The following is a 16,658-nucleotide window of genomic DNA, read 5'->3' on the forward strand; positions in this document are numbered from 1 at the left end:
AAGTTTCAACCAGCGCCGCACCAGCAACCATTTAATCAGATTGGGAGAACTGGCACTCAATTCCTACAAATCAAAGATTAGCCTAGGCACTTGCATGGACTCCAACTATGCCTATCCTTTAGTTCGCTATGTGGAACAGCCCTTGTTCCAAACCTTCTATAATACCATTCCTTATCTTTTCTCTCTGTTTCACTCTTAAGATTTTGACAACTTTCCTCACGGCATGCTGTTCCAGAAGATTAAGGCACTCAGAATTCATGGAGACTTAGTAGATTGATTTCAAAACTGGCTTTGCCATAGAAGACAGATGGCAGTACTGATGATTATGCACACACAATTCCTGTTAATTGGGTCATTGGTTAATTGGAGCAGGTGCCTACTTAGGACTACTCTTAAAGAACAAAAATAATTGAGAAAATAGCCACACACCTCAGGGTAGTGTGATTAGCCCATTACATTTCATCATTATGATCAATGATGTTTTCACAAAGGTACCAGTGGATATAGGTAGGTCACTGTTTGCAGATGATGGTCCCAGAGCTGATTCTCTGCTATGTTAACATTAAGGAATTTAAAGCTACTGATGTAATCCCCTCTGACAGTTCATCCTTCCCCATCAATGCCATGTGAACCTTTGAGTTCTTCTAGCAATTTATTATTGACTTTGCACTTTTTGTGTTATCAGCAAAGAAACACATTTGGAAATTATTTTGAAAAGTTTCCTTACTTCCTTTCTGTTCTGAATGTAAAACATCTATAAGAAGATAAACTTTATATGGAGCAATGTCAACTTTTAATATCTGTTCGTTAATTGATGAAAGCAATATGCCACCTCCTATATCTTACCGTAGCTTTGCTTATGTTTTCCAAGGTTATTTCATGCTATTTGTAATGTTTGTGCAAAGCCAGACTAAGCCATTAATCTTAAAGGTAAGAATATTGTAGATCTTACAATTATAAGGACGGTTCAAATTTCCTGACAGTCTTTTCCATTTGCTGTACCACTTACCTCAGCTCACTTCCCCAGGTCAAAGCTGCCCAAGTCTTCAAGTTGTTCATCAGTGTCCTTTCAGTGAGAAAATGTTCTGAGCTTACCTGATCTGGCCTGTTTGAGTATTCAGAGGCTCCATTGTGATTAACTTTTTAACTGTGATTCACAATGGTCAACTGGCCACACAATTCAAAAAGGAGATTAGAAAAAGAAGCAAAATGTTAGTCTGGCCATAACTTTCACAACCCACAAATGATACAATGATTTTATATAGCCAATGGTACCCTTCATAACTCCTCTGAGGATGTGTGCTGCATGTGAATGGGTGCGTTTACTTTCTGTAGACCTAAGAATTTTTGAAAGCAAGATAATAGTTTCCGGATCTCTAATATGTTAATTTCCCAAATACAAAGATTTTTGAATTTTGTGAATCAATCTGGTGCCATCTGCAGTAAGTAGCAGGACTTGTGTGATAATTATTAGGAATCAGCATGACAATAACAAGAAATGTCTCATGAGATATACTTCTTTGATTAGTTTGCCATCATATTATGTTTTCTCACTGTAAACACATGCATTGATTTTAAGCAGTCAAGTCAAGTAAAGGGCAGGAACACAACTTCGTGTCCAGTATTTCTGTGGTATACTTGGTCAATGAACTTTGTATTTTCTTCTGCTCTCAGCATTCTTTGGATGAATTATTGGGTCACCCACCAAGAGGAAAGATAATTAGCTGCTAACTATTTATCTGTCTTTCTCCCTCACCATGAAAGAAGGCAGGAAGGGAAGTTAAGGCCAGAAAGTGAAAGAAATGAACTGTGAAACTTTGCAGCAACATTACACTATTTAATTAGAAGGAAGCCATTTCAATTACCTGGGGATTTACAGATACTGTTGTACAGCTGTGCCTAAAGGGATGAAAGCTTTAGTTCCTTCGGTCTTTTTCTGCCCTTTTTTTTTGCTCCAGATTATTTTGATTCCTGTAGTCAAAGAAACTCCTCAATTTGGTGTATAAAATGATGACAGGCATTGATTGTGTGGATAGTCAGCGGCTTTTTCCCAGGGCTGAAATGACTGGCACGAAAGAGCACCGTTTTAAGGTGCTTGGAAGTAGGAACAGAGGAGATGTCAGGGCTAAGGTTTTTACACAGAGAGTGGTGAATGCGTGGAATGGGCTGCTGGCGATGGTGGTGGAGGCAGATACGATAGGGTCTTTTAAAAGATTCTTGGATAGGTACATGGAGCTCAGAAAAATAGAGGGCTGTGGGAAACCCTAGGTAAGTTCTAAGATAAGGACATGTTCAGCAGAGCTTTGTGGGCCAAAGGACCTGTATTGTGATGTAGGTTTTTGATGTTTCTATGTTTCTACCTACAGGTACGATCTGAAAAAGCCTTACATCTTTACTCTAGCATTGAAATCTTTTTAAATTAAGTGCCAATATATCATTTGACTTTTCAAATTTGTTGTTTCTCCATGGTAATTTTCATCATATCTCATGAATTATGCATCATACACTGGGGTGCTCTCTTCAGTTACCTGATGAGGCATCTATAGCCTTTGGCCAGGAGCAGATAAAAAATGAGAGGGGATCTCATTGAATGACAAAATATTCTGACTAATGGGGACACTTGTAGAGAGAGAAAATGGAGAGAAATGTTAAAGCTGTGAAACATACAGTAAATGAGACTATTGCTGAGAGCTGAAGCCAAAAGAGACTGTGGATAGATAGATCAAGTGCATCTGTAGAAAGAGAAAACTTGAATCTGAATTAATAGTGCAGAGAATAACCTGACAGCAGAATTGTCATCTGATGCAAGGTGAAAATATAAGTTATTGAAAATTGTTGACAATGAGCCTGGAAGGCTGCCACTTGCCTGGATGGAAGATGGTGTGTGATGTTCCTCAAACCTTCACTGCAAACACGTAAGAAGTTACAGACACATAAGTGTAATAGGAAGAGGGATGGAATAGATTTATACACTAAAAAGCCATGGTAGAATGTCCCAGAGTAATAGTTAAAAGTAGACCATTAATTAAATCCCGAATGAAGAGCAACTGCATGATCTTGATTGTGGTAAACAGCTTTGAAAAATGTGTAGAGATCTGCCTCTGGGATAGGCTGGTGGCATGATAGTTATGGATATGAAATGCATTTGCTGTAACCTATGAGAATGTAAGTGCTCTAAAGAATTGTAAAGGAGCCTTAGCTTTGACCTATGAGATCAACAAAGCATCATTTGTGTCCTCCTGATAATGATGATTAGATGTTTTAATATTTCACTGACTTAGTTAAACCTAATGGGCATTTGGATCTTTGATCTGAGATGCTCATGAGATTTGGGAAGTAACATATTATCTGGAGTCTCTTTCACATCCACAAAGCGGTCTCTCTGTTCCCCTAGCTATAGGATCCCCTAAAATCACTATACTCCTCTTCTTCTCCCCTCGTCCCTTCTGAGCCACAGAGTCTGGCTCATTACCAGAAATATGGTCACTGCAGATTCCCTCAGGTAGGTCATTCCCCATCGACAGTACCCAAAGCAAGTTAAAATTAAATAGGAAAGATCTATTTCCCTCAGCAGAGTGATCAGATATCAAGGGTGTAGATTGAAAGCAAGCTATGGAAGCAGTGGAGGGAAGATGAAGAAAAAGTTGGTAGAGCTTCTGAACTCTGTTTGAAAGATTGACGGTGGCAGAAATGCTCGTTAGACCTGGGCATGGATTTGAAGAGTTCTGTCTTGCAAAAGGGATATAGTGCTGGAAATAGGTATTAGATGCGTAGTGCTTTTTAATCAGCACAGAAACTATGTACCAAGTGGCCTCTCTTCTGCATTGTAAATTTACACTGCTCCAAAGGATCATCAGAGGAAATTCTTCATCTCCATTTACCTTTACATATTGTTTGATCATCTTTAAGACTACAATTAATTCACTCAAAATGAATAAGGTGATTATGATTGATCAATATTGTGAACTTTTACTTTCAGCACCTACTGGGCATTTAGACATGGATGTGATTGAGCCATACAGCTTTTCAACTTGGTGTCTAATGGTCTCCTTGCTTGAATTCCTCAGCAATGGGGAATTCTGTCTTTGTAATATTCACTATTACTTTTGATGTCATTCCCAATTACCAGAAGATGCTTCATTTAGTTCCCTGATTTCATAGGAATGCTTGGATCATAGGAAAACCAATTTTACATTTCGTACTCCTGGCGAAAGGTCTCGGCCCGAAACATTGACAGGGCTTCTCCTTATAGATGCTGCCTGGACTGCTGTGTTCTACCAGCATTTTGTGTATGTTGTTTACATTTCGTACTGTTTCTTTAAGTGCTGGTAATTAGTCATGAATTTTAGGAGTCACTGGTGGATCATAGTACATATCAGTTACCACTTAAATGAATTTTGGTCAAATTCTGATGAATTGCAATTCTTGAGCGGACCTGAGGTGCCACCTCTCAGGTGAAAATTAAAGCCAGAATCTATCCTCTCATGTGTCAATGAAAGGTTCTGTCTATTCAAGTGAGATTCAAGAAGTTCTTCCGGTCATCTCGTGTGTAGTCAGTTCTTTACTTTTAGTTAAAACATCTCTCAGACACATCTGGCACTGGCTTTTCCGAGAATTCAAATGTCCTCTTTATGCTCAATTCCCTCACCACCAAAGTTCTTGCCAAGTTTACAAAAGAGACCACTTGGATGCAGAAAGCATGGCTGAAATTTGATCACCAGAGATTCCAATCTTGAAAGCGATTTACAGCGATAACATGGATTAGGAATGTTCTTATCTAACTTAATCTAAGTTCATGTTAAGTGAAATACAAAGATTTGAAAAACAGGATAACAGTTGCATAATTATGAACCATGTATGCAATTACCATGATTTTGTTTTAGTAAGTGGGCCTTTGTTGGTCAGAGTTGACCACGGATATTGTGTCCTAGCTGTCTGGATATGCAATCCTGGGCAGTACAATATGGAGAGCAAGCTGTTACCAATGTAACAAGCTCCCCCTCACCACACATCTAATAAAACCATAGGAATGGCAGAGACTGATACATTTTGGTACTAGCAGCGTGGCAGAAGTTGTCAGTCAGCATTGAACTTAATATAGGACTGTCTTAGAGACGCAAACTCCTGGATTTTCCCTCTGGGTTTACTCCCGAAGCCTTCCCCACGAATGGGTATAGGCGCAAGGCAGTGGAGGTTTGAGATCAGAATTTTCCTTTGAGCTCTATCTACCCGAAGCATCTGGTTTTGAGGCACCAGTAACCCACCTTTGCCCTTCTCCTGCCAGTAGAAATGGTTCCACTGGGCTTAGTAGCTGGACTTGGTTGTCAGAGGCTATTTGAGGCACACCCCGGTGGGAACATTTAACAGGTAGTGGGAGCTTGTCCCCATTACCACTCCCGGCCTTAACAGCCATAGGGAACCTTTTAATATACATTGTGGAAAATGCTGTTATGTTCTTTGTGAGCTCAGTTCTGAGTTGATCTGGTAGTAACTTGGCAGGGTTTACAAATTTTCAGTTTTACTGAACTAGGAAGAGGATGATCCCTGCCCCAACACTAACATTTGGTTTATGAACAGGGCAGCAGCTGCAGTAAAGGAGCAGTAAAATAACATTTGCTATATTAAAAGGACTGTGTTTAATCAGATGTGAGCTCCTTTTGCCACAAATTGCTGCCAAATAGTGGCTGCAATAAAAGTATCTACTGTCGAGCTGCTGGAACATACTGCCCGATCTTAAGTCAGTTATCGCATTGTTGTTTTTGAGATTTTTGTTGAATTGATTGGCATTCTCCCAGCATTGCAATAATTACTGCATTTGAAAAGTAATAAATATATTTATAACTTGTAAAATTAAGTGACAAAAATGCATATAATTCTTTAAAGGCATTGGGTGTGATGTTGGGAAAGGATAAAATTTTCTACCCATCTCTAATCGCAAACATGAGACGATCTGCAGAAGCTGGAAATTCAAGCAACACACACAAAATGCTGGAGGAACCCCAGATGCTGTCTGGCATGCGGACATCCTCCAACATTTAATGTTTGCTGCCCATCTCTAAGTGTCTTTAAGAAGATGTTAGTGAGCTGATTTTTGAACAGCAGTGCTCCTTTCATGAAATATCCTAGCAATCCTTTTCAGTAAAAGATTTCTTCAACTTTAATCCAAAAGCAACAAATGAATAGCAACACATTTTCAAGTGAGCTGGTGTGTTTAACTCTTGAGTGGCTCAAATGAACTTTTCCTACATAATAGTCAACTGCTTGTGTCTTGATGTAGATAACAGAATGCTTCATGTCCAAGTGAGGTGGGGAACATTTTGTAGTAAATTAGTTAAGGCACAAGAATTTATTTTCCATTGGAAATCTGCATTTTATTTATTTATATCTGCATTTGCACAGTTTGTTCTCAGTTAACAGTTCCTGATCGTTACAGTTTACAATTACTGTTCTAGAGATTTAGATATAGATTTGCTAAGTATGGTCCCAGAAACAGATCTCAAGGTTGTATGTGGTGACAAATATGTACTCTATAATAAATATTTCTTTGAACTTTGAAATCCCATTATTTAAATGAAGACATTACTAAGAAGTTATTTTGAAATACTGATAAGACCACAAGATATAGGAGCAGAAGTATGCCATTCGGCCCATCGAGTCTGTCTGCCATTCAATCCTGGGTTGATCCAATTCTTCCAGTCATTCCCACTCCCCTGCCTTCTCCCTATACCCTTTGATGCACTGGCTAATCAAGAACCTATCTATCTCTGCCTTAAATACACCCAATGACTTGGCCTTCACAGCTGCTCATGACAACAAATTCCTTAGATTTACCACCCTCTGACTAAAGTAATTTCTCCGCATCTCAGTTCTAAAAGGACTTCTTTAAATCCTGAAGTTGTGCCCTCTTGACCTAGACTCCCCTACCATAGGAAATAACTTTGCCATATCTAATCTGTTCAGGTCTTTTAACATTTGGTATGTTTCTATCTGATTCCCCCTCATTCTACTGAACTGCAGGGAATATAGTCCAAGAACTGCCAGACGTTACTTATACGGTAACACTTTCATTCCTGAAATCATTCTTGTGAATCTTCTCTGAACCCACTCCAATGTCAGTAAAATTTGATGAAAGCAAATTGAGGATGCAACCCCTAAAATGTTAATAATTTTTCAAGGCTTTCTTTGAATCCAATATGAACATTAAAATAAGACATTCACTGATTCTGAGAGGACAGCTGATGGAAAAGTGCACTCAGAGTAACCAATATATAATGATGACAAGTGACCTTTACTTGGAGCATATATTTCTTATGTAGTTTGTATGTTCTGAGGTTTATCCACCATCTTTGCAGTATATAATCGAAGTTAAGATAATAATCTTAATAAATTTAAAGAAACATTTATAAGGTAAGATTCTAGCTTAGGAATAGATGGGCAAAACTGTTTTACTGAGATACTCATCATCTTCAGTTTGTTTGCAGTTGCCATTTACTTGATTCAAGTAGAGAATGAACCAGTTTTGGTGGGTGCATGGATCCTGGTGATCAATAGGTCAATTTACAACACAGAGAGCAGTTTGTTGCAATGTGCTATCATTGAACAAAAGTTGGTAACTATGTTTTTCTTGTTCTCCAGGGAGATGAACAGAAGATCCATCAAAATGGTTGATTTCACAACTGTACTGATCAGCCTCCTCTTTGCAATGAGTTTACCATCTGCTAGCTCTCAACAGACTGGTACCTTGCTTTTAAGTTGTAACATTTAATCTATTTAGTATTCTACCCAACTATTGGCTATAATTTTATTGCATGTTTTGCAGAATGTTCAAGTAGTTTGAATAATAAAGTCAAAAGCCAGGTTTTTGGGTAGCATTTTCAAGTTGTTCATGTTGCATTCTGTTTACAATTTATCAAGTACAGTTCTACATTTGTAAGGGTAAGTGTAGACTTCAGCTTTGAAAGCAAAATGAATCATTATATAGTAAGATAAATGACTGGCTCTGCTTCTGTCCTGGGAACATAGAATAAAGCCCTTGTAGGCAATGTAATGGATGACAAATGACATGCATTGTTCATAACTGAAACTGTTCGCATAATTCACAAACAACATCATTGAGTTGTGTTCACTTTAAGAGAAGGCGTTAGATGTAGTGATGTCAGTGTAAGACAATGACTTTTGTTCATAATGGAAGTAATTGGCTGTGGCTTTTGTTTAGCACATAAAACCACTCGCATACTTTATTCACAAAATCCAACATTAGTGACCACGATGCTTTCAGACAATTCCAAAGTTACTCAGTCACATGCTGACCATCACGGCTGTTTAAAGCTGCTGGAGGTTTGGGAGCAGCATGCTACAATGTCGTTTGGATAGCAGAAGTCCAGTTTGTGCTGTGAGAATTCACTGCAGATTATACAAAATTTTACTGCATCGCTAAGTAGTTTAATTACAGCCAGAGGAGTAAGTATACAAGATAGTCTACCCGCACATCTGAAATATATTGTGTTGAAAACACAACTATTACAAACTCTTGGACTGTTTGACTCTGATTGTGCCAAATAGTTGCTCTCCTTGCCGAGCCTGGGTGATGCTAGGCCTCTGGAACTAATGGACCACATGCTTTCTCTCCTGAGCAATAACCATCCTTGTTGTAGATTTAAAGAATTCTTTATGCAACAAATGATTGATCAAGTTTGCACAGCCCACACTAATATACCCATGAAGGACTACAGAGAGCTTGCTAAAATGGTCGATAGTCTTCACTCAGCCAGGCAGAGGTGAATCATTCTTTTTCCTTTTCCTGTCTTGATAAGCCCTGTCAACAGACTCTTGTGACTTAGTCAGGATCTACTATCATGTGCTGGTGTGCTCTGAGGACATTCCCAAAACTGCTGTTCTAACCCTGTCTGGCTTATTTGAGTTTCTGCACATGCCATTTGAGTTGATGCCACACAGACTTTCCAGCAGTTAATGAACTCTGTGCTAAAGGATTTTCCTTTTTTTCAAACTGGCACTAGTGCATCCAAAACTGAACACTTATCACATCTCTGCATACTTTTCAAGCAGCTATGGCAACTTGGGCTGATTATTAACCTTGCTAAATGCCAGTTTGGGTTGTCTACCATTGATTTTCTCATGGCACTCCTTCCATCAAAAGTTGCCATTATAACAGACTTACAACTGCCCAGCACCAGCGAAGCTCTGCAAATGTTTTGTAGTATGGTGAATTTCTATTACTGTTTCATTCTGCAAACTGCTGAATTTATGCTCCCCTTGTACAGGGCCTGAAATGCATGCCCCTAATCCCATGCTTGAGTGGGCAGCGGACATGACCAAAACATTTGTTGACACCAAATGAGTTCTTTCAAATGCAACCCTATTGGCGCACCCACTCTGCAATGTACCTCAAGCCATAACGACCATTGCCACAGACTATGTTTTCGGTGCTGTGCATGGACAGCCTGTTGGAGGTGTGTGGCAGTCGCTCACCTTTTTCAGCCAGATGCTCCACCCAACCCGATAACAAGTACAGCATATTTGACTGTGAGTTTTGCAGTCTCTATCTAGCTATCTGCCATTTTTGTTTTCTGCTGGAAGGTCGGCACTTCACAGCATTCCTTGACCACAAGCCCCTCGTAACCACGATGGCCAAAATGTCAGACCCTTGGACTGCAACCACCTGGCTTACATTTCAGAATTCACGATGGACCTACAGCACATTGAAGGGAAAATTATGCTATAAATGATTGTCTGCCATTGATGCCATAGACATTGGGGTCGACTATGCTAGCAAGGCAGCCGACCAAGCCACCAACCTAGGGTCCAGGTTTACAAGGCAGCAGTCACAGGCCCGAGGTTGGCAGATGCCAATTTTGAGATTCACGAGTTTCCCTCCTGTGTGATATCTCAACCTGTTGTCCTTACCCCATAGTGCCTTCAAATTGAGAGGACCTTTCTCTTAACTCCATTCATGGACTTCACTTCTGGGTGCAAAGGCTTTGCAGAAACTGGTTGCTTTAAAGTTTGTGTGGAGCGGCTTTAGGAAAGATACGCATGACTGGAGTGCAAACTGCAGTTTGTGTCAGTGGGTGAAAATTAACTGTCGTGTTTGGGCACCATTGGCACCTTCTGAGATCCCTGAGCGACAATTTGACCATGTCAGTGTGGACCTGGTTGGTCCACTTCCCCCTGTCCCGTGGTTTCAAGCATCTTCTTACCGTAGTGGGCCATACCACCAGGCAGCCAGAGGTTGTCCCTCTAGCATCGATAATGGCTGCAGATGTGACTTGAGTGCTCATCAACATCTTGGTTGATCGGTTCAGCACCCCATCTGATATTTCTCCTGTTCACAATATTCAATACACATCAGATCTCTGGGCCACGATGGCCCAGAACCTCTGTATTAAAGTGCGTCACATCTCTGTGCAGCGAACCGGATGTGAAGCCTACCCTTACCAACGATGTGTGTTGCTGAGCCAGGAACCTGGATCCTGGAAAATTGGACAAACTCAGCAACAAATTTACAGTTCGATGTGGAAGGGCTGCCTGCGAGAGTTGGTGTGAGGTTGGCTGGGAGACAGTGTGGCTGCTCAGTGCTAAGATGTGGGGCTTGGGGGTCCTGACCATCACTGTGAATGCAGGCCATTGCTGAAGACTGATAACATCTGCTCCATGTGGATTGAACTCCACATGGATTAAACTCCATCTGCCACTTTACTGCCCATATTTGTAACTGATCTGTAACCTACTATATTTTTTTATAGTCTTTAACACTGCCCACAACTCCACCATCCGCTAACTTGCCAATCCACCTGTCTAATTTTTCATTCCCCATCATTGACATATATCACAAGCAGAGGTCTCAGTATGGACCACTGTGGGACACCACTGGTCACAGACCTCCATTCAGATTAACATCCTTCCACCGCTAATCTCTCTCTTCTATAGATGCTGTAATCTCTCCCATCACTTCCTATAGAATGTGATTGGAATTGCTGTTTCTTCCTCTTTTAATTATACTGCACTGTTTTCCCCAGCCCAGAAACATTTCGATCTTAACTTGCTTATCACAATAGAGCTACTTCCAGGCTGGGGAGAGTTACAATCAATGAATGGGGGAGACAACGGATTCCATCACTTTCACCAGGAGGCAATGAGTGAGATTGTAGGGTCCAAGTGGTCTGTCAATGAGGATCCACACTCACTGCACTGGCCACGGTGCTGCCTGGGTCCTGAATTTCAGCGAGAGCACCGTCCACTCTAAACCACCCAATAACAGCCCTACAGGCAGCCTCTCTGCATTGTGCTGTGGGCCAACTCTTTACTGCAAGAACATCTGTGGGGGGATGAGTGGTTACAATATTCAGGTTTCTGACACAGTGGAGTTCAACAGCCTGCAGAATGGGTGCTCACATAGGGCTCCCAGTATAGCTGTGCATGTCCTTAGTGGATGGAACAAGGGCATTAGCTGGGATGGGCAAGAACTCTGCAATAGATCAGTACTCTGGCCAACATAAAACTGTTAGCAAGAAAATGAGATGCTTAGCTTGTGTAGAATTTGTTTGCTGGGGTATTGAGGGATAGTCTTTCTGTAAAATACAGTATTTAAACAATTATAGCTCATTTTTTTCTTGGAATAACCTTACAGGTGGTACTGCCATAACTTAGTTGGGCCTTCATTGTAACTCTGAGGAAGTTAAGATGTTAGAACAGGAGTATGAGAAGCAGGAAATACTCCCGATATTTTGAAGAAAATGCTGGTACATAACCACATTTTTTCATGCACTTTGTTACAGAAATGGGTGGGTGCCAGAATCAGAGTCAGATTTATTGTCATTGATTTAAATTATGTGTAATTCATTGTTTTATGGTAGCAGTACAGTACAAAAACATAAAATTACTATAAATTGCAAACATTAATCATTTCTTTATTATGTGCCAAGTCGGGTGGGAGGCAATTGTGGTTTTTCCATGAACACACAAGCAAAATGCTGGAGGAACTCAGCAGGCCAGGCAGCATCTATGGTAAAGAGTACAGTCGATGTTTCTGGACGGACCCCTTTGGCAGGACTGGAGAAAAAAGATGAAAAGTCTGAACAAGAAGGTGGAGGGAGGGGAGGAAGAAACACAAGTTGATGGTGAAACTGGGAGCTGGTGTGAGGTAAAAAGCTAGGAAGTTGATTGGTGAAAGAGATACAGGGCTGGAGAAGGGGCAGACTGATAGGAGAGGACAGAAGCCATTGCAGAAAAGGAGGGAAGAGCACAGGGGAAGTGATAGATGGGCAAGAAGATAAGGCTAGAAAGGGAAAAGGGGTTGGGAATGATGAGAGGCCATTGCTGAAAGTTTGAGAAATTGATGCTCATGCCATCAGGTTGGAGGCTACCCAGACAGAATATAAGGTGTTGTTCCTCCAACCTGAGTGTGGCATCATCGCAACAATAGAGGCCATGCATACACATATTGGGATGGGAGTGGGAAGTGGAATTAAAATTGATGGCCACTGGGAAATCCCAAATTTTTTGCAGATGAAGTATAGGGGCTCAACGAAAGGGATGCCCAATCTACAACGGATCTCACCGATATACAGCTGGCCACACTGGGAGCACTGTATACAGTATATGACCCCAACAGACTCACAGGTGAAGTGTTGCCTCACTTGGAAGGACTGTTTGGGGTCCTGAATGGTAATGAGGGAGGAGGAGTAGGGGCAGGTGTAGCACTTGATCCACTTGCTGGGATAAGTGCCAGGAGGGAGATCAGTGGGGAGGAACAAATGGACAGGGGAGTCGCACATGGTGCAATCCCTGCAGAAAGCAGGAAGTGGGAGGGGAGTATGATGGTGGGAGAGAAGGAAAGATGTGCTTGGTGGTGGAATCCTACTCATTTTTTTTCTCTAGTCCTGCTGAAGGATGTCGGCTAATACATCAGCTATACTGTTTTCCATAGGTACTGTATAGGCTGATGAGTTCCTCCAGCATTTTGGAATTCTGGCATCAGCAGATTTTCTCTTGTTTGTGATTGGAGTATTGTGAGCAGTTTTGGGCCCCTTTTGAAGAAAGGATGCGCTGACATTGGAGAAATTTCAAAGGAGGTTCACAAAAATGATTCTAGGAATGAAAGGCTTATCATATGAGAAGCGTTTGATGGCTCCAGACCTGTAATTGCTGGAAATTTAGAAGGATGGGGGGGTGGGGGAAATCATCATCAAATGTTGAAAGGGTTATGTAGCATCCATGCCCCCAATTTACTCCCGTTTGCCGAGGGTGAACCACTGTTGCCCCGCCAATAGTGCAATACTTTGGTGTAAATATGGTGTAATGCCCCCCCAGTACACACTTGCATCACAAATATCAGACAATACACTAAAGGTGAGTAAATAATTGCAACTTTATAGTTATTTAGTGATGGGTTAGTAGAAACAGATAACCTAACGGCACCAAATCAGTAAATCAATTTGTGCACATAATATTTTAATACATTGGAGCTCACACCTCTGGTTCCATCGACAACGACCTTCCGAGCCTTCGGCCACCATCCAAACCGCCGACGTCCAGTATCCGCCGCTCTGGAACTGCTGTCCACTCCTCACACGTCCGTCCTCCTCACTCGCCTCTGGAAAAAGACTACAAACTGCCTCTCAGCTCACAGATAGAAGATAGCATAACAATTTTCCATTGGTTAGGTCCCCCTTATCTACAGTTATAACTCAAACATTCCAGATTCAGAAACCCATTCCAGCATTAAGTAACATTACAAAGAAGCCTTTTCATTTTAACAATACAGAGAAGCTATTTTGTTAGCCCGAACAGTTAACACCACAGTTACTGGTTCTGAGAGCCCTACACTTAGATAAAGTGAATGTGGAGGGGATGTTCCATAGAGTTGGGTGTCTAGGACCAGTGGGCACAATATCAAATCAGAGGGACCTCCATTTAGAATAGAAATGAAGAGGAATTTCTTTCACAAGGGAGTGGTGAATCTGTGGATTTTTTTGCCACAGGTGGTTGTGGAAGCCAAGTCATAGAGTGTATTTAAGGCGTAGGTTGATAGATTGTTGATAAGTTGTGGTGCGAAAGGTTACAGGGAGAAGGCAGGAGAATGGGATTGAGAGGAAAAGGGATCAGTCATGATCAAATGGCAGAGCAGACTCGATGAGCCACATGGTCTAATTCTCCCCCTGTGTCTTATGGCCTTATGGTCCAAGCTGTTTCAGAATCATTACATCTTTGGTGGTGGGGAGGGCATGCCCATGATAGAACTGGGTGAGCCTACAACTGTTTGCAGCCTCTTGCAATGCTGTGCATTGGAGTCTCTATACCAGGCTGTGAGGCACCCAGTCAAAAGTCTCTCCAACATACGTAAGAGTTTTTGGAGACAAACCAAATCTCCTAATGCAATAGAGATTTATCTGTGATTGAGTTAACCTGTGGAGTCCAAGATCGATCCTCTAAGATGTTCTTGCCCTGGAACGTGAAGCTGCTCTCCCTTTTCACTGTTGAGCTTTCAGTGAGGACTGGTGTCTGTTCCCCTGATTTCCCCACGACAATCAATTCCTTTGTCTTGCCAATGAGCTTCTTGTTGTGACATTCAGACTGCCAATCTATCCCACTCCTGAATGCCTCCTTGTTGCTATCTGAGACTTTATGAACAATAGTAATGACAATGGAGAAGTTGTAGCTAATGCTTTGAACTGTGCTTAACCACACAATCCTCAGTCTAGAGAAAGTAGAGCAGTGGACGAAGCATGTTTCCTTGAGGTGTACCTGCAATGATTGTCAGCAAGGAGGAGATGTGTTGCTGATAGCACTGACTGTGGTCTCCCAATGAGGAAATTGAGGATCCAGTTACAGGGGGAAGTGCAGAACCCCAGGCATTGAGACTTGGTGATCTCTAATGAGGGAACGGTGGTGTTGAATGCCAAACATTAATTGATAAATAGAAGTATGACGTATGTTCTGTAGTTGTCTGGGTGCTCCAATGTAGTGTAGAGAGCCAGTGAGACTGTGTCTGCTGTGGAGCTGTTGAAGTGCAACAGGTACTGGCCCCTGCTCAGATAAGAGTTAGTTCTAGCCATACCTAACCTCGCAAAGCACTTCGCTACAGGGAGACAGTGGTTGAGGCATCTCACCCTGCTCTTCATTTCAGTCACTCAATTCAACATTTGAGGAACAGCTTCTTCCCCTTCACCATCGGATTTCTGAATGGACAATGAATCCATAAACATTACCTCAGTATTTTTTCCTCCATTTTGCACTGCTTACTTAATTTTCTTTTTTTTACTCATACTTGTTATTGCAATTTATAGTTTTTATTACTATGTATTGCAATATACTGCTAATGCAAAACAACACATTTCATGACATCTGCAAGTGATATTAAACTTGATCCTGATTCTGGTTCTTGGACACCAGTATGTTAGTTAACCTTTTGAAACTGGTGGAAATCTCAGATATATCGGTGAAAGGTTGAAGATCAATGAATTTGTCATTATCTTATTAATTTCTGTTCTTTTTCTGTCTTAATAGCTTGTACAATGTCCTCCATTGCCAACATTGTTTTCCTAGTTGATGGATCCTGGAGTATAGGATCCCAGAACTTTGGAAAAAGTCCAAGATTTTCTCTCTACTTTGGTGAATGGATTTGATGTTGGAGAGGACAAAGTACAGATTGGCCTCATTCAGTTCAGTGGAAACCCTCGTACAGAGTTTTTCCTGAATTCTTTTTATGATAAGAATGATATCCTGTGGAAGATACAGCAACTACAATTGAAGGGAAGTGGTTCAAGAACTGGGCTGTGCTTGAGGTTCCTGTTGAAAGAGCATTTTGTGGAGTCGGCAGGAAGTAGGGCTTCAATGGACGTGCCACAGGTGGCTATCATTATCACTGATGGGAAGTCTGAAGATAGCATTAGTTTGCCAGCAAAGGCTCTGAAGGATCAGGGGATCATTGTGTATGTCATTGGTATTCAAGTTGCCGATGAGAGGGAACTGAAGCAGATTGCCAGTGAACCAGCTGTAAACTATGTGTACGATGTAGCTGACTTTGACGATCTGAGGGAAATCTCACAGGCTATCATCTGGTTTTTGTGTATGAGGGTGCACGAGGCGTCTCATGAAATATCCAACGTCCCACTGGCATCCATAGGTATAGTATTTAGGAAGACATTAAGGTTGGGAATGCAAGATTCTAAGCTTTTTTTAGTTTGGTGTTTTGGATTTTTTGAACAGATGCAATGTACTTGACATTGCAATACCATCAAAGTGTCAGATCTTCCTCAGTTCAAGAGCAATTACAGATAAAGAACAAATATTGGCATGACGAGTAATTTCCATACTGTGAACAAAGAAGTAGTTTAACTTTTTCAGAGTTTTTAATATTCAGGTAAATCTGTACAGAACTATGCAAGGCCGATAGCCCACAGGTGAAGGCTAACGCCTGGAAAACTGAGTAAGTTCTGACTCTTGACTATTTCTTTAAGCGTATTCCATTGGTTCTGATGTTACAAGAATGTAACTCAGCATGTAGCCCCGTTCTGTTTAATGGCTAACAGAGACAAGGCAGAAACTGCAGAGAAACGATTTCCATTCTGCTATTCTCTATTAACTTGCTGTGGTATCAGCCCTATAATAATGCCTCTTGGAAGATGCAACCGTAGTTC

At 41.2% G+C, this 16,658-nt stretch overlaps 1 protein-coding gene across 1 annotated transcript in view; it reads left to right on the forward strand.

The window, feature by feature from the left end:
- Positions 1 to 825: 825 nt before the first annotated feature.
- The window catches only part of LOC132378207 (collagen alpha-6(VI) chain-like), a 127,493-nt gene continuing 111,660 nt past the window's right edge, over positions 826 to 16,658 (forward strand). Inside the window, exons 1-3 of the mRNA XM_059944917.1 lie at positions 826 to 930; positions 4,162 to 4,289; positions 7,636 to 7,736. Coding sequence (XP_059800900.1) covers positions 826 to 930; positions 4,162 to 4,289; positions 7,636 to 7,736 — 334 coding nt within the window. The remainder of the gene's footprint in view (positions 931 to 4,161; positions 4,290 to 7,635; positions 7,737 to 16,658) is intronic.

This window comes from Hypanus sabinus, chromosome 20 (assembly GCF_030144855.1).
Source record: "Hypanus sabinus isolate sHypSab1 chromosome 20, sHypSab1.hap1, whole genome shotgun sequence".
Taxonomy (NCBI): Eukaryota; Metazoa; Chordata; class Chondrichthyes; order Myliobatiformes; family Dasyatidae; genus Hypanus; species Hypanus sabinus.